At 34.0% G+C, this 25,331-nt stretch overlaps 1 protein-coding gene across 1 annotated transcript; it reads right to left on the minus strand.

The window, feature by feature from the left end:
- Positions 1 to 39: 39 nt before the first annotated feature.
- LOC142543255 (small ribosomal subunit protein bS20c-like) lies at positions 40 to 2,325 on the minus strand. Its single transcript, XM_075650394.1, has 3 exons — positions 2,050 to 2,325; positions 1,718 to 1,884; positions 40 to 439 (listed from the first exon to the last, which is right to left on the minus strand). Exons 1-3 carry the CDS (start codon positions 2,189 to 2,191, stop codon positions 203 to 205), a joined length of 546 nt encoding a protein of 181 aa, XP_075506509.1. The 5' UTR covers positions 2,192 to 2,325; the 3' UTR covers positions 40 to 202.
- Positions 2,326 to 25,331: the final 23,006 nt, after the last annotated feature.

The following is a 25,331-nucleotide window of genomic DNA, read 5'->3' on the forward strand; positions in this document are numbered from 1 at the left end:
TGTGACTGTAAATGATGTATGAAACGATGGATTGCAGTATCATGAGGAACAGAAAGTGGTCATCAATGTTGCCAAGATAATTCAATACAAAAATTTTGAACTCTTAAAGTAATTAATTGGTTGATAGTATCATGGAAATTCATATACAAGTCCATTTGGATAAAAGAAAACAAAATTGAGGTACGAGTTGTGAATGCTGGGATTATGCTGCCTGGACTGAAGCGGGAACAGGAGTATACCATCCATGGTGGATCTCTACGGCCTTCTTTCTTCTAGCTAGTCGAGACTTTCTCCTTCCCCCAGTGTTTCGGTGAAGTGTTCCTACCTTCACTGCTTTATCAATGGCTGAATATGCTTCTGCTATCAGCTTTTCGACGGGAAGAACTTCTTCGGCTTGTGCGTCAATCTTCTTCACAAGAACTTCTATTGCCTCTAAAGCCTAAAAATTAGAGAATTTGGGGTGTTTTAAGTCACGCTTGGCTTCCTTACTGAGAGATGTGTTCATTAGCTTTGGGTTGTGACAAGAAAGAATTAACACTTGCAGAAGTGAATTATAAGCAAATTTTGTAAGTGCGATTTTACAGAATTCAAATGTGCAAGTTCTGTAGCTAATTCCTGCAAAATTGATGGCAGTCATATCATATTTTTATCCCTCAAAATCCAATTAAGGTACCTATAATCTGCAGCCTTGTGCTATTCTAATTCTACAATAAGTTGGCTTCAATTAGAGGGAAACAATGTACATCATCATCTTTATGTAACAAACAAAAAACATAAAGGATCCATAATCACAAAGAAATGTTAAGCATAGCAAAAATCACGTCCCCATCTAAACTATCAGCCCCAAAGAACGATTAAAAATGACTACTCCACTTAATTTGACGTGAGTTCATGTGCCTGCCTGGGAAGGTTTTCCATCAAAACTCAAAACCAAAAAGCACCTCGACTGGTTCATATATTATACAATATTTAACCCAATCGACGAGATCATCAAAACCAAACTCCTCACACATGTTCAACTGCTCCACAGTCCACATGAAAGGAAATATTCAAGTTTTGCCAAAATCATAGACGGTTCATTGGCTTTCTTGCTCCTCCTTTTGTGAAAATTTATCAGACAAATAGGACACAAATTGTTCCATTTAACACAGAATAGTGATTCAATACCAAAGTCTTTCACCTTAGGTGTTCTTCCTAAGCATTATGTCTCCAAGGGCCATATCACAAAAATTCAACTAGCTCGCACAATCACGTTTATTTGAACTTAGATTTAACTTATAAATCTTTCCAAGTTCCTATGAAGATTAATGCAGTTCATGATCTCCGGAAGGATAATTGCTTTAGTCTTTATAACATGGTAAGGAGGCAAGAGGGTCACACATTCAAATCCCCTGGTGCACAAATCCCTGTATATTACATTATTTTTGTTCAAGGTGCTTTTTTTTTAAGCCTTTATCAACTAAATTATTTTACCGTACTAAACATGTCCACTTATTTACTAACTCAAAGAACATTTCTCCAGCTTACTATTTCGATTGTTAGATTCAAAACTATTGTTGGACCATAACCATATAGGCTCAAGCTTTTACTAGCGAGGCCGATAAAGAACTCAGTTTCGAATCAGGACAACAAATGCTAACCGAACGCAGCATTTCTTTAATAACTCGAAAATCCAGGAACAGGATAGACGTATAACTTAAAGAATAAGTGAACCAACCTTCTTCATTCGAGTCCGGATCTCGGATTTGTGGGCCTTATTGTAGACTCGCTTCTTCTCAGCTTGGCGAGCTCTCTTCGCGGCCGAGTCCGCCTTCTTCTTCGTCCCAGCTTCACATACTATCAAACTCCGCAGCGGCCTTTGCACCGGGCACACCGAAACTAACCCTAAAACACCACCCCCGAAGAAAACCCAGAAAATCAAGAATTCAGAAAGGCACCATACGATAATCTCAAAAACCTCATTTCACAGAATGCAAGAAAGGAGAAACCCAATTCTAAAATCTAACAACCGAAACGAAAATGGGTTCTCTAATTTTCTGTTGGTCTAACCTTTAGAGAAAAGATTTACAGAAGCATGGGATGAAAAGCTGATTGGCTTCAAGGCAGCATTTGGAGCTGTGGCGAGAGAAAGAGACTTCAACTTCCCCGGAAGCCTACAACAGGTAATGCAATTCATTACTGCTCCAGCCATGTAGATTAGCTGCCAATTTTCTTCTTCTTGAGAGAGTGAGGATTGTGGGGAAGATGCAAAATTGGACAGCGCAGAAGATCATATGTCGTTCGATATGTAACCTTATCCACCCACAGCTTTCTTTTGTGAAGGATGAGTAATGAAAACGGTTTGAGCCGGAAAAAGTGTATTATCGCGTTTCCGTAACAGCGCTTTTAAACGAAACGAGTTCTCTGAAATTGGAGGAAGCTCTAAATATGTTGATACCCACGGATGAACCCATCAAGATCCGATCCAAACTTCCGGTTTATATCTAAGGCCCGCAGGTGAATGACCCATAACAAGCCCAGGTATTCTCCTATAAATATCAGGTTTGAGCGTATGATTATGGATTCACTATATTGTTTTCAGCAGCACCCTTAGCTGCTCCTCTCATATATCCTCAGTGACTGACTTGAGCGTCGGAAGGGCTACGTCAGGACACCCCCTCCTAACGATCTTATTTGTGATTTCAGGATCGGGGTAATTTCGGAACCTGCGTCTAGATTAGTGACACTTACTGGAATCGGACCCTGAATTTCCCGTGAGTATCATATATATATTTATTTATTTTAGTTGGAAGTTGCTTCTAATAATTGTATCTGGAATTTAAAATATCGTTTTAAGGCCAACTCTATAGAAAATTTTGGATGCCACTGGATTTCTCAGTCAACAAGAACTAAGCCATGCTAGAACTTCGAAACGCTCATCGTTTATTAAGAAAATAAGTAACGACTAAGAGTTTCATGAAATGTTCAAGAAAAAAATTCCAATACTATTTTAGGAAAATGACAAAGACACGTGACATCTTTTGTCAATTTTGGCAACGGGGCTTGCATGATCCCAAATAGACATCAAATTTGAACGTTGGACTTACAAGTATTTAAGGATCGATTTGAATGCAAATCGAGGCCCTCAAACTATCGTGAATTGGATTTTTGAATCAAGATTCTCGATTAACAACTATCTGCATACCTTGCTGAACCCTAAAACACATGTAAAAACATTATTCGATTATTCAATGATCAACTGTGTTGTTCACTCATGTCTTTGAAAAGAAAGCTTATTGTATATTGAGTGAACATATTATAATTATCATAAAAAGTCTTCATGCACAAATTTTCTTCTTGTTGATTTGTTATGAGTTTCAGTATGCTAAAGATTTTTACAAAATATTGTACTATCCCAAAGTATTCTAGTGTAAACTTCTCGTGAGAAGGATTTACGTCATCTTTAAACTTCAAGAAACAATTCCAGACTACTTAATTAACTGCATTTATTTACTTATCTGATTGTATATATATAATCTTTTTGAAGTCATTGCCGTTATATTCAATTTTCACTAATTTTCTATAAGTTTCACTTATTGGTCTAATCCTTGTATGCTTAGCCACTATAGATTTTTAAGGCGTCGGCCCGGCCCAATACCTTTATAACCAGTTTTAGAAATTTTTGTAAGCTTCAACCCTATCCACCAATTAGTTCATCCTTATAATCCGTCTGCATCAAATTAGAATTTACATGTCATATTTGTACCATTATATATTATCTAATTAACATAATTTGGACTATTAATTTTAAGAAAATTTAAGGGAGCGGTGATAAATAGACATATCTCTCGTATCGAAGGCGAACTACTATAAATTTTGTGTTTATTTTTTGCCAACTTTTATCGCTTTCAATAATTAAACCGAGACCTTAATTCTTAACGTGAATCATACTTATGAAAATTTATTCAAGTATTGAAATCACGAACTACTTAAGTGTACAATGGAATAATTTGAAAGGGAAATTTTAGTCATATATTTGTCTCTACGATTTTAATATTTTGTGTAATCAAATTTCAGTTTCGGTATATTGTCTTCGTTATTTTTGTAATCTTAGTCATTTTCATATGAGGCGCTAAGATGACACTTATGCGGTGTCTATGTGGCTTTTGCTAGTGTACTCTTGTTTAAAATTTTTCTTTGACTTCAAAACGTTTCTTGGGTATCGCGTGATTTAAACCATTGGGTTTTTAGATTTGAATTATCTTTGCATTTAAGAACGATGGATCCAACTATCCTCGTATTTATGTGGTAATATCTCTTCTTGAAAATCCCTATGAACTTTCTTCAGTCTTCTAATCAGGTCCACGATAAAAAACTTTGTTGCTCGTATAAATTATACTAGAGATCTAAACGAAATTTGCGTCGAGGTTGGGTCACCGAAATTTCAAAAATCCTGTGACGGTGAGGGGGATCATGGCAAGAGCGTCTAGAAGTTCGCCCCATAATCTCCTAGTATCTCTGATAGTTCCTGCAAGAATCTTAAGTTATGGTTAGCGTATAATACAGTCTCTTCAACTTATATATCCCTATCAAATCTCCAACCATTGTTATATCGAGAGTTGCAAATGAATTCGATAACGATTCGATGTGCCTTTGAATAATAATAGTTACATGGTATGTGCAGCTGAGGAAACCCATAATGTACATGTCTTATACTGGCCATATATTTCTTGCACTATTAACTCATCATATCACATAGTATATTTTCACATGTGTGCGAGCGGTGAAACCTCAAATACAATGCATTGACTCCTACATATTTCAAAACTACACCCAACATCGCTATCTGATGACCCTCAATGGAGTCAATAAATAGATCAAAGTGTATGCCAGTACGTAGAGCAATTATGTTGTCCCGAGTAAAATGATTAAAGTTGTGTAGAATATTCCACTCGATAGAGTGATAACCACTTGAAAAGTATGAGGAAAGGTTGTTCAGTGCATCATCAAATGATCACCTATCTTTATGAATTGATATTTTCATGCCCTTACCAATGAAAATGACGCTTACATCACAGATGCTAGACTGAAACTCGAGCAACATTTATCCTTATTTTAGGCGGTTGAATCGACTAGGAATCAGTTTAGAATATATAACATGCTTCTTAACTAGTTTCATGATCTTACGTGGAGAAGAAGACCTGAAGATTCCTATTGTATACTCAAAGACTTTATCCATGCTATTTGCATTGGTATACACAGATAAAGTAAATATCATAATTGGATAAAATTATAAAATATTATTAAAATAATGATTGTTTTTACAAGAGTCAATAAAGCTCAAGCCACAAGTTAGCCCGCTGGGTAACTACTCTAACAATCTCCCACTTGCCCTATAGCCAACTAACCATAGATGTAAAACTCATTGTTTCACGATACTTCTCAAACAATGGTCCTAGCAGGTGCTTTGTCAGTGGATCAACAACCTTATCTGTAGAGGCTATTCTATACCGATTTCTCTTCTTCCCACAATCTCTTGGTTTATGTGGAACTTGCTCACTATATGTTTGGATTGCTGGTGAGACTTTGGTTCATTTGCTTGCGCGATGGCACCGGTGTTGTCACAGTAGATTGAAACTATATCAACTCCTTGAGGAATGACACCCAACTCTGGAACAAAATTTCTCATACAAAGAGCATTGTTTGTTACAGCTGATGCAACTAGGTATTCAACCTCTGTGGTTGAATCTGTTGTAGTGTGTTTTTTGGAACTCTTTTAGGAATCGGGATCCGAAAATAACATTTGAAGAGTTAGTTTTTCTCGTATCTCCTCAAATTCTATCATCTCACCTTTTATATCTAATTGAAATTCATTCTCCAAGAAGATGACATTTCTTGAAACAAATACTTTGTTTAATTAGGATTATAGAAATAATATCAAATGGAATTCTTTGGATATCCCACAAAGTAGCACAAATTGGATCTATTATTCAATTTTTCACTCTCTGTCTGTCTCACATAAGCATGACATCTTTATATTCTTAAGAAAGAATTTTTTGGAAGCTTTCTCATCCATATCTCATATGGAGTTTTATCCACTGTCTTTGTATGGAATTTGTTCAACAACTGTAATCGATTCAACAACATTGTCACATTCTCAAGCGCAAATTCCCCAAAGGATGACGAAAATTCAATGAATTTCACCATATATCGAACCATGTTCATCAATTTTCGATTACGAAATTCTGACACATCATTTAACTAGGGTACGGCAGGTGGGTTACAATGTAACAGAAGTCATCAGTAAAGGTAATGAAATAAAATTGTTCATATCTCGTGCTAACACTTAGCGGGTCACACACATATATATGGATCAAATCTAATAGATCATGTGTACGGTATATGATGCGATTTTGATTGTTGCACTCCCAAGAGCAGGTTGTCCACAAGTAGTATAATTCGGTGAGTTCGAATATCGTATCCACGAGGAAGCTAAGGTAATTAAAAGTCCATTACAATGTTCTTTTGTTGTTTTATTTTAATCGTTTGAATTTTTAATTGTTAATTTTTAATTGTTCAAATTTTAATTTAAGTAGTTGAGATTAGAGGATTCACTCATGGTATTTCAATAAAGCTAACATTAATGAACATTATTGAAATCCACTTAATAAAATAGTTCTAATATGTTAAATAATCATATTTATATTATATTAAATATTATTATGTTATAATATATAATATATACCAAAACTTATAAATATTGTCAAGTATATATTTGTAAACACTAAATCAAAGTTTCCACATTAAATGGTTGGTAAAACAAACAAATATTTAAATAGTACCAATAAATTAAAATTATGATATATTTATATATAATAAATCAAGACATCCACTTTAAATGGTTGATAATACCAAACTAACATTTAAATGGTTCCAAGAATTTAGTGTAATATATAGCAATAATAAATCAAAACTCTCACTTATAAGTAAGGTATACAATGTATAAATAAATAAATATAACATAAACAATAAATAATTATTAAATAATATAAAAATAAATTATTATATTTTAATAACCTTATTATCATACCAAGAGTTTCATCTTTTCATCTCAACTTTGGGAAGTTAGCTACTCATTATTCAAAGTGTAAAACTTTGAATATGAAATTAACATGCTAATTATATTTAAATGGAGAAATAAAGGAAAAACAAAGAGAGAAATATTATGAACTCAAAGGTTTGTTCATAGGATGAGGGATATCTCAATACATTACAATGCACCCCTATTTATAGCCAAATTAGAAGAGACAACCACAAATAAAATATTATTTTGTATACATAAGTCTTCATTGGTGTTCCAAGAAATTATGTCATCATACACATCACTTTTGAAAATCTTCTCATCCGATTTCGCTTTTCCACATAAAACAAAACATGTAGATAATTGAGTTGTTTGAATTGTGGCATTTTTTAATTAACATTTGACCAAGTAATTTGAGAGATATGATCAAAATGCTTTAGTATGGTAAAACTACCACTCTTTTGGTAGCTTTATTTGTTGTTTAATTTTATCCCAATTGTGAGAAGATTTTTATCTCATGCTTGACACCAATATTTTAGATATTAAAATCAACCTTCTACAGGTCCAAGAATCATCTTAATTCTATTTGCAAAGCCAATGTTATTCTTATTTTATCAAACATGTAAAAATAGTAAAAACTTATAATTAGACAATAACTTATATTTTATACAATTTATTATAAACATATAATATTTAAACATTTAATAAAACAAAAACTATAAATTTATATTATAAAAACTTTAATTAATGTACAATATTTTGCGTTTATTACGCACGAAAAACAGCTTGGCGCGAGGGACATTGGCGGAGAGACGGGAGAAGAAGCTTGCTGAATTTTTCTTCAAACCTTGCATAAATTTCCTTCCAATTAATGTGGTGTGTGTTGCTGATGGAGAAGAAGAGTCCTAGTATTATTTTAGGTGCAGGGGCGTGAGTTGTTGTGGATTTGAAGAGGGTTTTTGGCTTTTATTTTAATTAAAACTCATGGTGCAAGCTTGTACCCATTAGCCAAGTATAATAGGCCAATTAAGTCCATTAGTTATTATTTCAAATATTTTTTTAGGAAGCTTTGTGAAATTATTAGCCAAGTTCTCGAAAAGTTCATATTTTCGTCGAAAATCAAATACCGTTTAAAAATATGACTCGACGTATAGAAACACCTCATTTTCAAAAATTCCATTTAAAATACACCACACATTAAACAATTAAAAATAATTATTTAATAAAAATATTTTCTCTTATATGTCCCCTGTGGGGACCCGGACGCTAATTCATTCCTTAATCGTCTTTAAGAATAATTCAACCAATTATAATAAACAGGGTCTAAATTTTTTTTTTAAAATACAAAGCGGAAACGTAATGTAATTCAATTCAAATTACATATTAAACATAATTATACAAATCTTGTATTATCTACAAGAATTCAACTAAGTTCAACTATATCTCAGTGCTGAATCCTAAGTTGCTTCGAAGCCCGGATCTCCACGCTATCTAGTCCAGCCTCTTTCTCTTCTTGACCCTGATCCTATCCCACCTGTTGCCATGCACACATACAAACAAGACAACAGCCGGATAACTCCGGTGAGAATTACATTCTCAGTATAAATCATGTATACATGCAATCATAAAGACAATATAAAAGCATATAACAGATATTTCTAACATGTATTCAAATCAGAATATAAATCCATATCAAGAATAAATCCTATTCTAAACATGTACCATCATCAGAAACATAAATCAATATGAATCAATATAACTGTCAATTAGACTCATGACTTCACATTTAAGACTAGACTCAATCCTAGTCTAGGGATCCCGGTTTCCAGAAGTTAGCATTCCCATATCGACCAACAGTAATAGAAAAGACTCCAGTTCTATCCACGTCGATAGGGTATCGATCACCAGTAATAGAAGAAATACCAATTCTATCCACATCGATATGGTATCGATCACCAGTAATTGAAGAAGCTCGTATTCTATCCACATCGGTATAGTATCGATCACCAGTAATAGAAAGAACTCCGATTCTATCCACATCGATATAATATCGATCACCAGTAATAGAAGAAGTTATGATTCTATCCACATCGATACGGTACCGATCACCAGTAATAGAAGAAGCTCCAATTCTATCCACATCGATATAATATCGATCATCAGTAATAGAAGAAGTTATAATTCTATCCACATCGATGGCCAAACATCCGGTGACAGACTTTGGCACAATCGCCAATACACTATCTTGTGACATCGTGCAATGTGCCCGTGGCGATCCCACCACTATCAGGCACTTCTGTCACAAGACTACTCGTCTAATACCTGCTGTCTATAAATCAAGAGAACAAGTACATCAATCAAATCAATATCATAAGGTAAAGTATGTGGTTTAGGGAAACTCGAGCCAAACCTCACTCGAGTTGTGCAATCCCAACTCAACATTAATTTATACCTTTCTCTTCTCGCTCTGACGAAGACGAAGTCCTGCATTCAATCCTGTCCATTCTCAATCTGGTAATAACAATACCGAACAGACACAATATCAGTATATAACTCAGTTCAAAACCTGTTCTGATTAATACTCAAATCAAAACATAATCTGATCAATGCCAATCGACTTACGATATCACAATACCATCCAAATCAATACCGAATCTGATCACTATCAATCAACTGATGTTTCGACGGCATAATAATACAATCTCGATAACCCCGTCAATTCCAATACCACAGATATAATACCAAAACTCATAATTAATATCGGTAGAAATCAGAATCTCAACGATGATATAAATCTGATATCGATTCTTAATCAAATCGACTTCGAAAATCATAACAATTCCATAATCAGTCCGTTCTTTAATCTGAATTCGATTCTATGATGTATAACATGTCAAGAACATCATATATGACGGGTATTCAATTCCAACAACATCATAATTTCAGAACATGTCTAAACGTAACGAAACTTACGTCCAGTTGTAGCCTGCGTTGATAGGAACACGGTACTGAAGTCGGATTACAATTCGGACGTGCGGATCTTTCACAAAAGGCGTAAGGATTTTTGGCAAACTTCCTCGACCCTTTTCTCGTTTCTTCTTGCCAAATTTACGTTTGTATGTATATATATATATACATAACTCGTGCATGATAGAAACGTGGCATGTTCTTGTTCTGCATGACTCGCGCATATGCGCGCTCAAGTTCCGCGCATATGCGCCAGAAGCCTTATCCAGCTACTGGACTACTCGCGCATATGCGCGCACTGACATCGCGCATATGCGCGAGACCTACTGTCTCCGCATATATCCCGCACATCGCCTCGCGCATATGCGCGACTCATCTCCGCGCATATGCGCGAGACTCTCTGGAGTTACTCGCATAGGCTTCACAACTACTGGCGCATATGCGCGCCTCAATCCGGCGCATATGCGCCAAAGCTTCTGTTCCAAAACGTTGGCTTCTGGACTGCTCACGCATATGCGCGCACCCAAGTCGCGCATATGCGCGAGACCTACTGTCTCGGCGTTTCGATACTCGCGCATATGCGCGCCCATCTCGGCGCATATGCGCCCAAGGTTCTGGACATTCCGCGCATGTTCGCGCTTACACGCCGCGCATGTGCGCGAAGGCACACCCTCGCACATGTGTTTCGCGTCTGTTCTCGTCTTTCCCGGTCTACTCCGTTCCGTCTATAATCACTTCAATTAATCAAGAAATCATCCCAGATAAATATCAGATTACGGTAAATCTACCCAAATCATTTCCGATTACTGTAATCAAATTCTCGGGCCTTACATCCCCGGTCTCCGTTCCTAGATCGCGTCTTGAATAACCTTTTAAAACACAGTTTTATGCATTCATGTAGAAAAATGCATTTTAAACATGTAAACATGCATATCATTTTTAATTCATGCAATTAAAACCATTTAATTAAATTACTTAAGAAATTTGATAACTTGCATGCATGTGGTTCACGTGGACTTTCAAATTTTCGGGACGTTACAAAACTAAAGTCCTTTATAAACCTCCTATAAAATCCAGCATGTCCCAAAAATGAGCGAATTTCTTTAATGGTTTTTGGAGGGGGAAAATTGGCAATGACATCAACTTTTGCTTTATCAACTTCAATTCTATGGGATGACAAACCATGTCCCAAAACAATCCCAGAAGTAATCATGTAGTGACATTTTTCTCAATTTAAAATAAGACCTTTTTCCTCACATCTTTTTAAAATTTTTCCAAATTTTCAAGACAATTATCAAATGTATTCCCCAAAACAGTTAAATCATCCATGAAAATCTTCAAATAATTTTCAAGGCATTGCATAAACCAAATGACATCTTTCTGAATGTAAATATTCCAAAAGGACATGTGAATGTAGTTTTATCTTGATCTTCGAGTGCAATGAGAATTTGATAATAGCCTGAATATCCATCAAAAAATAGTAGTAGGGATGACCTGCTATTCTTTTTAAAATTTGATCCAAAAATGGTAATGGAAAATGATGTTTCTAGTGGCGTCATTTAATTTTCTATAATCAATACACATCCACCAACTAGATGTGAAACATCTAATAAATTTTTTTTTAAAAATTAAATCTCGAAATAACCATTTTTAAGCATGCATGCAATGACTGCCGTAGAACACACCTTTTTAAAATAAGAGGAATCCCATAATGGTAAAAATACTGCAGTAAAAAAATATAACGAAAATCCTGACGAATACATCAACCTAAAAAGATTCTCTCTCCTAACTCATAAACATGATGTACGAAAAAATAAGGTCCTCGGGTTAGCGTGCGCATATCCAGCCCCGCCTACTCAGTCTTTGGTGCCTCCAATATCCTCATCGATATGCTCACCTGTATGATTCACACATAGTGAGTCTAAAGACTCAAAACACCATAAACGTTATAACAAGTACGTATACATATCATGGAATAATGAAAAGTATTGTAATCAACATACCTTTCATGATCTTAAAAGCGTAAACGTAAACGTATTGTAACAAAGCATAACATGTCTCAACATACAATTATATACGTGTTCATTCCCTTTAATTGAATTTAGTTAATTAGTTGTGACTTTCGTATCAGCTCTATTCGATGGATCCATCTACGTATAACCGTTGTACCCGGCGATGGGGACATCAGTGACAATATTATCCATCCACTGAGCCTTGGCCTTGCATGTCAACGTATTCATATTAGTCACAACCAAATTCCATCTTTGAAAACATGTCATCATATTCATCACTTATAAAAATCATGCATATACGTAAATTTTCCTTAAACCAAGCATGCAACATTTTTCATGTTTACATAAAAAGTCATGTTCATGATATTGTATACATTTAAAACATGTCAAATCGTGTTTAGGATGCTGTCAGGACTGTTAACTCGACCCGGGTGCAAAATGACCATTTTGTCCCAGGAAACCCTAATTTACCATTTCACTCTTGGACCTAAAAATTTCGACCCGAAGCCAACCAACTCGTTAAACACCTAAAATCAAAATTATAAACATTTACTAGAAGTAACCTCAAACCTGTTCCATAACTTACACGATTTGTTTTAAAACTTGGATCGGGATCTCGGTTTTAACCTGAATCAACCTTGAAATTTAACCAAATTTTTTACCAACTTAAACCGTGACTTGAACCTACACAACCAGCCCCGAATTCACTCGTTCCAAACCCTTAGGACCTACGAACCACGCCTGGAAGTTGCTGGAAATTTCCAGCGCACAAGCCACTAAACCCTAGTTGCGTCTATATTCCGATTTCTCGACCCTAGCCCAACCAACGAGGACCAGCCCCAAACCAACTCTCCCTATCCCACCTCAGGACCCTCTTGGACCGACATTCGGTAGCCCCTTACACAAAAAGAACAAGAAACGTGAGTTATGAAACAAACCATGCATATTTCATGTCAAAACTTTGCGAAAAGAATACTACATGTTAAATCAAATAATTCTCATGAAAACACCCACACTACAGCATATACATAGTGTGAATGATCAGAAAAAGAGATACATGACGTGCCTTAACGTTTGTGTGCTCGAAAACTTGAAGGTTTTTGCGTAGAACGCGCACCGGAGAGGCGATGACGAATTTTTTCTTGAACTTTTTGGGGGAATTCAAGAGTTGGTGCTGAAAAACTTTGAAAATGGGGCTGCTGCTACTGGGTGGGCAGCCGAGGGGCATGAGATAGGTTTAGGGTTTGATTAGGTAGTGCTTATGTAGAAAAATTATGCATAAATGAGCTTTTAATAAAAATTAAATAGATTAAAAAGGGTTTTGGGCCCATTAAGCAATTAAATAACCCCATCAAGCCCAATAACACTCTCGAAAAATATTTTCTTTTTGTAAGTTTTAAAAAATATTGCCCGAACCCTCAAAAAGTCTATTGATTCGCTAAATTTTGCGTAACGTTTAAAAATATGACCCGACGAGTAAAAATACCCAACCAAGGCCCATTTTTTAAAATCACATTTAAATACACCTTATATTAAATAATTTAAAATAATTAATTAACAAAAACATTTTTCCTGATAATCCCCGGTCTTCATTCCTCGTTCGAGCGCGAAATACAACTTAAAGCCCTAATGCATGAAATCTTAATAAACCATGAAATGACATACATAATCATGCAATAATTATGCCTTTAAAATAATTAAACACTTATTTTAGTAAAAATCCTAGATTGCATGCAGTTAGGTTACGTAGTGTGGGGACCCGGACGCTAATCAAGTCTTAATCGTTATCAGGATCAATTTGCTAATCGAGTAATTAGGGTCATAAAATTTTTTTTTTTTAATGCGGAAAGTAGTGAGATCAAACTAATATACAACTCAATATAAAATAAAGTACAAGTCCTGTACCGTCTACAAATCAGTAAAGACTAAGGTTCAACATCTAATTATCAAGTGTCAAAACCCTATATACATCAAAGTCCGAAGTCTCCACTCTATCACGATCTCTCCTCATCTCCTGGACCCTGATCCTGTCCCACCTGTTGTCATGTACACATACAAACAAGACAACAGCCGGATAATTCAGGTGAGAATATAATCCCAGTATAAATCAACGAAACATGCAATCATATGCTAAACATAAAAGCATGGATAGATAACAGCAATATATATCAAAAGATGAAACATAATCAATATCAAACTGTCGACAATGCTCGTGACTCCACGACTCAGACTAGACTCAATCCTAGTCTAGGGATCCCGGTTTCCAGATGTGGGTATTCCTATATCGACCAACAGTAATAGAAAAGTCTCCAGTTCTATCCACGTCGATATAACAAAACATCCAGTGTCCTGACCTAACCGTCATGGACTGTGGCCCTATCGCCAATATCCTATCTTGTGACATCGTGCAATGTGCCCGTGGCGATCCCGCCACTATCAGGCACATCTGTCCCAAGATTTTTATACTATCTTGTGACATCGTGCAATGTGCCCGTGGCGATCCCACCACTATCAGGCACTTCTGTCACAAGATTACTCATCTAATACCTGCTATCTATAATTCAAGAGAACAAGTACATCAATCAAATCAATGCAAATATCAATGCAATAAAGTAAAGTATGTGATTTAGGGAAACTCAAGTCTAAACCGACTCAAGTCGATCTCCCAATACCACATTGACTTATACCTTTCGTTTGTAGTCTCGGTCTGCAGCAATATCAGTTCTGAACTCAAGACTGTCTCTGTAAATCTGAAACGACATATCGAGAATCATAATATCAATGTTCTATTCTTAATTCAACACCGAATCTGATTAATCTGGATTTAATTCAAATCAACGGCATAACGGCATAATCTCAGTATTCCCGTCAATACCATATCAATAGACATCAATTACAAATCATAACTCATATCCGATATAATCTGTAATTCATTCATAATCCAAATCTGTTCGATTTCAAATCAATATACTCAGAAAATCATAACAATTCCATAATCAGTCCGTTTCTTAATCTGACTTCGATTCTATGATGTCTAACATGTCAAGAACATCATATATGAATTTCATTCAATTCTGACAATAGCATAATTTCGAAACATATCAAAACGTAGTAAAACTTACGTCCAGTTGTAGCCTGCGTTGAAAGGAACACAGTATCGAAGTCGGATTCAAAATGCGACTTACCTCGCGCATATGCGCGAGACCTACTGTCTTGGTACTCGACCTCATGCATAGCTCGCGCATATGCGCGCCCTCCTGTCGCGCATATGCGCGAGACCCTCTGCCCATTTCGCGCATGTGCGCGTCTCATGTCGGGCATGTGCGCCGATGGTACTGTCCTCGCACATTCGACCTCACATGCTGAATCAAATCGTGTCCCGATTAATCATGTCATAAACATATCAGATTATAAATCAATAATTACAGATTACTAGGATTAAATTTCCGGGCATTACACGTAGTTTGAATTTCCTATATCTTAAAAGATGAAACTTGACTTGTTAACAATTTACCTTTTTCAATTTTTTATCACTGTGATGCCAGATTTTTTTGGAACTACTTGTGTTGGGCTTACCCATTTACTATCAGAAATAAGGTAGATAATTCCAATATCAAGTAGTTTGAGAACTTCAGTTTTCACAACATCTTTCATGTGTGGATTTAATCTCCTTTGTGGTTGTTGAGATGTTTTAGCATTTTCTTCTAAGTGAGTTTTGTGAGAACAAATTAGTGGATTAATGCCCTTGAGATTTTTTAGTGTCCAACCAGTTGCATTTTTATGTCTTTTAAGCATATCAACTAATTTATCTTCTTGATCACTTGCTAATTTGGAAGAAATCACCACCGGATATGTTTCATATTGTCCAAGGAATGCATACTTTAATTCTTCTAGCAAGGGTTTTAACTCCAATATGGGTGGTTCATCTTTGTTCTCAATTTTGCCTTAAATTCTTACTCTGATCCTAGTAACATGTGATATCTGATAAAAACATCAAGATTAATTTCAATATTTTCTTTAACAGTATCAATTGAACAAATATCTAATTGGTCAGAAGTATTCCCTTCTTAAATGTTTTCTTCCAAAGAGTTTTAATAAGATTTTCATCTTCACTTTCATCTCCTATGTCATGTGGTTGCTTACAAAGATTAAAAATATTAAGCTCCAAGGTCATATTACCAAATGACAATTTTCATTATTCCATTCCTGCAATTTATTAGAGCATTAGAAGTTGCTAAAAATGGACGACCCAAAATTACAAGAATTGAATTACATGCTTCGATAGGTCGTGTATCTAAAACTATTAAATTGAAAGGATATACAAAGTTATCAACTTTAACCAACACGTCTTCTACCATACATCTTGTCACTTTAACAGATCTATCAGCAAGTAAAAGTGTTACCGAAGTAGGTTTTAACCCGCCTAGATTGAGTTCTTGATAAACTGAAAATAGAAGTAAATTCACACTAGCTCCAAGATCAAGCAAGGCTTTTTGAATCTTTCATTCTCCAATAATACATGAATAGTAGGACAATCAGGGTCTTTGTATTTCAAAGTATTATTATTTTGAATGATTGCACTTACTTGTTCGGCTAAAAATTCTTTCTTTTTCACATTCAATTTTCTTTTCACAGTGCACAAATCTTTAAAAAAATTGGCATATGATGGTACATGTTTTGTTGCATCTAATAAAGGAATATTAACTTTTATTTGTTTAAAAATATCATATATATCATAATTCAATTTTTAATTTTTTTATTTTTCAATGCATGAGGGAATGGTGGTGATACTGTCTATTGAAAATCCTCTTCACAAGTTATGGGTTCCAATTCCTTACCCTTTGGAGTTGATTTATCATCATCTTCACAAGGTTCAAGAATGAATCTTTCCACAACCTTACAACTACGAAGGATAATAACGGATTTTACCTGATCCGTTGGTTGAGTTCAGAAGTTCTAGTTTGTGAATTATGATCCTTGGGATTAGGCCGTGGTTGTGAATTAAATTTACCTTTTTCATGAACATTAAGTGCATATGCAAATTTAGTGAGAATATTTTTCAAATATGTCATGGTTTGAGCAGTTTGAGTATTGATAGACTCTTGCTTTGCAATGAAAGAATTCAATATATCTTCCAAATTCGTTTTATGTGGAGGAACATAAGGTGCATAATTTTGAAAATTTTGTTGATTTTGGAAATGTGGTTGTGAAAATTGTGCAGTGTTATTATTCCTCCAACTAAAATTTGGATGATTTCGCCAACCTGGATTGTAACTTTGAGAAAATGATTCAAAATTTGGTTTTTTCAAATTATTCAAAACATTTGCTTGATCATGGAGACATTCTTTAAAAGAGGGCAAAGTGCGACAATCTTTCGTAGAATGATCACTTATATCACAGACGTGACACCCAATTTCTTGAACATATTTTAATTGACCATTTTTTTTTTCAATTCAAGTGCCTCAAATTTTCTAGCCAAAGAGGTAAATTTGGCTTGAAGACCATGTTCATACTTGAGGGTGTACATACTTCCACCAAACGTGGGAGATTGATACTCGTTTGATGGTTTGATTGTACGTGTAATGTCCCAATTTTGAGATTTTTCAGCTAATGAATCGAGATACTCAATTTCCTCATTTATATCTTTATCTTCAAATGTTCTATTACACATAAATTCAATAATTTGCCTATCTTTAGGTTTTAAGCCTCCATAAAACTGAGAAACGACTCTCCAAGTTTCAAAACCATGATGTTGATAAAGCTTAAGCAATTCTTTATATCTATCACAATACTGATAAAAATTTTCCCCTTGTTTTTGAGTGAAAATGATGATTTGCCTTTAAAAGAATTTGTTCTATGAGATGGAAAAAAACCTTTTCAAAAATTGTTGTTGAAATTCATCCCAAGTTCGAATGGATCCCGATCTAAGATTTTGTAGCCATGTTTTAGCTTTATCTTTTAAAGAAAAAGGAAAACGCTTAAGTCGAATGGTGTTAATGCTACAATTTAGATCATTATATGTGTTGCACACTTCTTCAAACTTTCTTAAATGCATGTATGGATTTTCAGAATCTAAGCCATGAAATTTGGGTAAAAGTTGGATAATACCAAACTTAAAATTGAAATGAGAAGCATCAGGGGGAAAAACTAGACATGAAGGTGCACTAGTACATGTAGGATTCATGTGATCTATAAGTGTTCTTCGTCTATCATGATCATGTTGAGATTGAATTTCATTTTCATTTTCTTGGATGATTTCTTCCATCATGTTTTGTGAAAATAAAGGGATATTTCTAATTACTCGACCACTAAGTATACGTGACCAAATTCTCATGCAAAAAAAGGAAGAAAAACACACAAAAGCAATAAAAATTCAAAGAAAGAAAAATAAACTATAAACAAAATTAAATAGACTTGAAATTAAATTATACGTCCCCGGCAACGGCGCCAAAAACTTGATGTGACTTTGATTGTTGCACTCCCAAGAGCAGGTTGTCCACAAGTAGTATAATCTGATGAGTCCGAATATCGTATTTACAAGGAAGCTAATGTAATTACAAGTCCACTACAATGTTTTTTTGTTTTTTTCTTTTAATTGTTTGAATCTTAAATTGATAATTTTTAATTGTTCAAATTTTTATTTAAGTAGTTGAGATTAGATGATCCACTCTTGGTATTTTAATAAAGTTAACATTAATGAATATTATTGAAATTCATTTAAAAATTGTTTCAATATATTAAATAATCATATTTATATTATGTTAGATATTATTATCTTATAAGTATATAATATATATTAAAACTTATAAATATTGTCAAGTATTTATTGTGCTATATATATATTTGTACATAGTAAATCAAGGTTCCCTCTTTAAATGATTGGTAAAACCAAACAAATATTTAAATGATATCAAAAAGTAAATATTATGATATATTCATATATAATAAATCAAGACATCCACTTTAAATGGTTAGTAATACCAAACTAACATTTAAATGGTTCTAAGAATTTAGTATAATGTTTAAAGAAATAAAATAACATAAATAATAAATAAAGATTAAATAATTTAAAACATAAATTATTACAACCTTATTATCATACCAAGAGTTTCATTTTTTTATCTCAACTTTGAGAATTTAGCTACTCATATTCAAAGTGTAAAACTTTGAATATGAAATTAACATGCTAATTATATTTAAATTCAGAAATAAAGGAAAAACAAAGAGAGAACTATTATGAACTCAAAGGTTTGTTCATAGAATGATGGATATCTCAATACATTATAATGCACTCCTATTTATAATCAAATTTGAAGAGACAATCACAAATAAAATATTATATTGTACACATAAGTTTTCATTGGTGTTTCACGAAATTATGTCACTATATAGATCAATTTTGAAAATCTTCTCATCCGATTTTGCTTTTCCACATAAAACAAAACATGTAGATTATTGATTTATGTGAATTTTGGTATTTTTTTGAAACCATTTGACCAAGTAATTTGAGAGATATGATTAAAATATTCTAGCAAGGTAAAACTGTCACTTTTTTGATAACTTTATTTGTTGTTTAATTTGATCCCAATTGTGAGAAGATTTTTATCTCATGCTTGCCATAAATATTGTAAATATTAAAATCAACTTTCTACAGGTCTATGAATCATCTTAATCACATTTGCAAATCCAAGGTTATTCTTGTTTTATCGAACCTTTAAAAATAATAAAAACTTATAATTACACAACAACTTATATTTTATACAATTCATTATAAAACATATAATATTTAAACATTTAATAAAACAAAAACTATAAATTTTTATTATAAAACATTTAATTAATGTACAATTTTTTATGTGTATCAGTATACTTTACCAAAGAAAAAGGCTTTGGTCATCTTTCCTTTCAAACACGACTCAATATGTTTGAAGAGAGTTTATGTCTGATATGTAAAACATATCCACTCCCGCTAACTTGTGCATTCTTCTTTAGGAAATATATCCTAGCCTAGCAAACCACAAGTGTGTATTATTCAGACGATCTTATTTTCTTTTGTTTGTTGTTGAAATCGTATTCACTTGGACATCATTAGTTGGAATATCTTTTATATTTAAGTTACAAATATTGTTTTGCAATTCACATGTTCCAATTAAAATTCATTATTGTAAAATCTGCAAATACTTTTGGCAAATAAACAAGAAAATACATCAAGCATATAAATGGAAGCAATGTTTTAAAGAAAGTCAAAAAAATAAAAAAACATCTTTCAAAAATAACTTAAAGTTATTTTTTAATAATAAGTAAATATCTTATATGGCCTTCGCAGCAACCCTTACTCCATTGTCCATCCTTTAGTCTTCTACTTTTTGTCATCACCTGCAAATCATTACATAGATGATAATCATATCCAATATCTAATATACAAGAAGTTGAATTAATTGATATATTTAGTTCAATATAAAACATATCATTGCCAGAACTCTTTTGTGCTATACATTCCTTGCAGTTGCGCTTCCAATTTCCAGGCTTCTTGCAGTGGAAGCTAACATATTCTACCTTGTCGGGCTTTGAAGGCCCTTTAGAAGTGTTTGGAGCTTGCTTCTTGGTGGGTTTGTGTTTCTTGGAAGGTTTAGAACGTTTCTTTCCCTTCCCTTATTGGCTTTTCTTCTTCCAAGACGAGAAGCTCACCAGAAAAACATGTTTTTCCTTCTCGATGGTAGCTTCATACGTGATAAATGAAGGATCGTTTGCTGAGCATTCTTTCGGATGCTTCAAACAAAATATTCTCCAATGAGCTGCAATAGTTCGTGTTCTAAGAATATTAACATCGATGAATTAAATCGAGTATGTTAAAAACCAAGCGGAAGAAACTCGAAGTAATCCTTCGTGAAGAAGATTGTTATATTAGAAATAATTTTATCTTATGTGAACTGAATAATCGAAAAGGGACAGATTAGTTTTTGCATTCATCAGTTCAGTTATGGTGACAACTGAACTGATGGATACTCTAACTGATCCAAATAGTTTGAAAACAAAAGTTAAACAGTTAAATACACAAGATATGTTTATGGATGTTCGGAGACTTCAACTGCTCCTACGTCACCTCTTCTACCGCCTCGGGTAGGATCCACTAGAAGACTTTGATTTATACAACTCTTTGTACAAACCCACTCAGCTTGGACTTATCCACTGCCTAAACTGAACTCCTAGACTTAAACTGAAGGCATCACTTTCCAGTCAACAATTCTTTAATGTCTATGTGAGAAAGACTACATACACAAGTATAACGTCTTTGTGCAAGACTATATTTGAGTGGTTGAGAGTGTATGTGTGTGTGAGAACTGAACAAGGATGTTCTCACACACTGAGGGAAATACGCTTCTAATCTAAGCTGATGTATCTGTAAAGAGTTCCCTCCACTGGGCTGAATGCTTCTCTTAAGCTGATATGACTTTGAAGCGTGCCCTTTTCTTTTCTCTCTTGAGTTGTATGTCTATATGAGTCTTCACTGATCTTCTCTTTATATAGGCGGGAGAACTGATCGTACAGTGAGACTCATTTATTGTATCCATTTCATTTTGAATTCGTTTCTTGGTCTTTGTGTCTAGACTTTTCGACTGCCCTTCTGAAACGTTTTGTCTTTAATACACTGATGCAACGTCCATTATTGTCCTTTAACTGGATAATGGCTTTGTACCTTCACGTACAGCTGGATTCCACTTGAAAGAGTTTGTCTTCATCCATAACTGAAAGATTCTAACTGATACTTTGAACTGGTCAGTTGAACTGATCTTTCAGTTGGCCTGGTGAAATCAGTTGACTCGTCAGTTGAACTGATTTCACACTTGTTCAGTTGGACTGATCAGCTGGGTTTCTTCATCAGTTGAACACTCCTTTGGCTGGCCAGGCTTATGAGGTTTTCCTGCTGAATCACCTATCAACTGGACAATCAGCTGGACTGCTCAATTGACGTAACCAGTTAGACTGATTCATTTTGTGCGATCAGTTGGGTCTTTAGTTTTGCGATGCAAATATCTCGTGAGTGATCCTAGATGCTGCACACTAAGGTAGATCATTAGTAACACAATTAACAAGTTTTGTTATCATCAAAATCAAGATTGCGAACTTGAAAAGTTCCAACAGTAAGAATATCGATGAACTTTTCAAGGGTAGCCTCCAGATTATTCATATTGAAGTTCAACAGAAACCCATCAAACGAAGAAGGTAGTGACAACAAAAGAATGTCTGTGGACAATTCGCTTGGGATGGATGACAAGGTCCTGGCATACTAACTTCTCGATGCGTCAAATCAACCTCACTCCATGCCCCTTCTCGCAGGTGTTTTCATGAGCTCCTTGACAGTAGAATACCTTAATGGACATGTTTGTGAACCATACACTTCTCGTAGGTGACCGTAAATGTTAGAAACATTTATAGCTTGCTCAAACTACCTCTGGAATGTGTTTAACATAGAAGCTATCATATAGCTATTAGCTTGCAAGTCATGATCCCACCATTTGTCAAGCTTAGCTAAATCCTCAGCAATGGCATTGGCAACAACCTCTTTTAGAGGTGCCTTGTGGAGCACATATGCTATTTTCTCAAAATTTAAAACAATTTTAAATTGCTCAGCCAATCAACTTATTTTGATCGAGTATAAGAGATAGAAGATTTCGTGACGACGTTGGAAATACACTGAAATAGAAATATAATAAACGTTACTAACTATTTAAAATATTTTATAAGACATAAAAGACGGTTTTTATTTCTATGAATTGTCTCCCATTATTTTAATATTTCCACCATTTTCTGATGAAAACGGGAAATTCAATTTTCTTAGTGAGTACACAAGGCCGATTTGTTAAATTATGATTTCGAATAATATCAGTCAATTTTAATTTTCAAAAGCTAGATCTTAATTGCAACCTCTTGCAACCCTCACGTATTTTGGCCTCATGTTTGATGAGGGCCCAATAATATGATCATCTTTATCTTCACGTGTTAAGTTCGAACCATCAATGTTGAACTTTAGTAGACGTTCGCCATGAGATCCGCAATAATATGAGCTAAAGTCCTAAAAGTTCCACGTAGTTTACAATAAGTTTGTCACTAAATGTCACAGCTTTCCAGTTTTAGGCCTCACCAATAATATGAGCCAGACACCAATCTTAGGTAGCGTTCATTGTGCAACCACTGTTGATGGAAGACAAATAAAAATTAAATATTTTAATTTTGAAAATTCGTCTCATCATTAATTTTGAAATCTCATGTCATGTTTGTTTATATGTTTTTCGGATTCATTCAACTCTTCTTATTATATTAATAATTACGCACACACTAATTATTTATAATATGTCAAATGAATTATAAATTATAAAGGATGATCGATAATCGAGAGCTAATTGATCCATATGAGCCGAATATGGATCCAAGTTCATAATCTAGGTAAATGCAGGGATGCAAACACAATATTACATTAGCTTCCAATATTTTATAAGTATTCAATCTTCAAAACTCTTGAGGATATGAGCCCACCATTTTCAAATCTTGATCTCCCGCTAAATCTAATATTTACATTAAATTTACATGGTACATTGGGATACAAATTTAATGGGTGATAACAAGCCATAAACCTGATACACTTTAAATAATTAACAAATAATTAAAAATGCAACTTGTAAAATATTCTAACATACACCTAGCAAATTGCTCATGACTCTCGATCATCATTTTATCATATAATATCAAATATTATATTAAATCCATAATATAAAATATTATCAACAAATTATGTATTTTGTAACTTTATCACTAACCACCATAATTAAAAATAAATTGATAAGTTAAATAAGCACAGTTAATTCAATAATAATTATTTTTTTGTAAAATATATTTACTATAAATAATTAAAATCTTATTCTAATTATTTATTTTGTAAAAAATTCCATATTTTATCAAAATTTATTTTCAGAGGTTAATTTGATTAAATTATTATAAAATATCAATTTGACACAAAATTTTGAAAAATCAGAAAATTGTCCCGAGACTCTCAAATGAGACCCCATGGGACAGGACTGCCCGAGACCATTCCGGCTACCTTGTCTGTGCCCCTTTTACACTGCCCAAACAGTTTGAGATGGTTACCCGCTGCCCAAACATTTCAGGCAGCTCCATGCGGACATGGCTATTCTAACTGTTTTTATTTTTTTAATAAAAACTGGGAAGGCAGCGTACTGCCTGCTCATGGTAGTGCCGCCGAAAGACAGTGCTTGACTGTTTGCATGCTACCGGGAACTATTCCGAGCTGCGAAAATAATTTTTTTAAAAAGAACAATATTTTTAGGAGCTTAAATTTTTTGAAATTTCAAATACGATTATAAATAAAATATTTAATATGATTTAAACAATAAACAACAATTAATCATACCGCTATTGGTGTACCGTTTTCTCGCACTCAAGGCGCAGCAGGAGTTTAAATTTTTTATTTTGACGTTCAAAACATTCCTTGTGTGTCATTTGATTTAAACTATTCATAGGGTGTTCAGATTTGATTTACTTTTGAATTTAAGAACGATGGATCCAACTATCCCGATGTTCAGGCGTTAATAGCTCTTCATGTATATCCCTATGAGCTTTATTCAGTCTCCTAATCAGGTCTACGATCATAAATTTTTTTTCTCGTATAGATCAGAAATTGGCCGGCTGTGCGGTGGCTCGACGATCCTGTGGAGGAGGGTTGTCGGCCGATGTTGAGGGGGAGAAAAGACAAATTTTGCGGTGTAATTCAACTATTGGATACATACATATAGACACACATACATACATATACACACACACACACACATATACACACACACACATATATATATGTATGTGTATATGTATCTGTACACATAAATTATTCTCGACTTTTGATAATACAACACACACGCACACATATATATATTTATGCTTTAAATTAAATAAATTTTATTTAATTACTCAATTAATTAATTAATTAATCTATTCTAGATTCTTGTAGAATGTTTCATGAAAATTTTCACTTGGTAGCCACTACTACTGATTCATTATTTAATCGATATATTCTAAATTTATTAAATAAATAATTGTGAAATCATTATAACAACGATCAATGATTAGATAGCACCGATGTGTCTAGGGTACAAATCTCATTCATATAATGAAAAATGAAAATTTCGAAAGACAATTTTTGACTAATCTATTTTTGGCAGCTGCAGATTTTGTGAATGTCACTAAAACACGCAGTTCAACTCTTTTATCACTTAATTAGC

Source organism: Primulina tabacum, chromosome 4 (genome assembly GCF_025594145.1).
Source record: "Primulina tabacum isolate GXHZ01 chromosome 4, ASM2559414v2, whole genome shotgun sequence".
Lineage (NCBI taxonomy): Eukaryota > Viridiplantae > Streptophyta > Magnoliopsida > Lamiales > Gesneriaceae > Primulina > Primulina tabacum.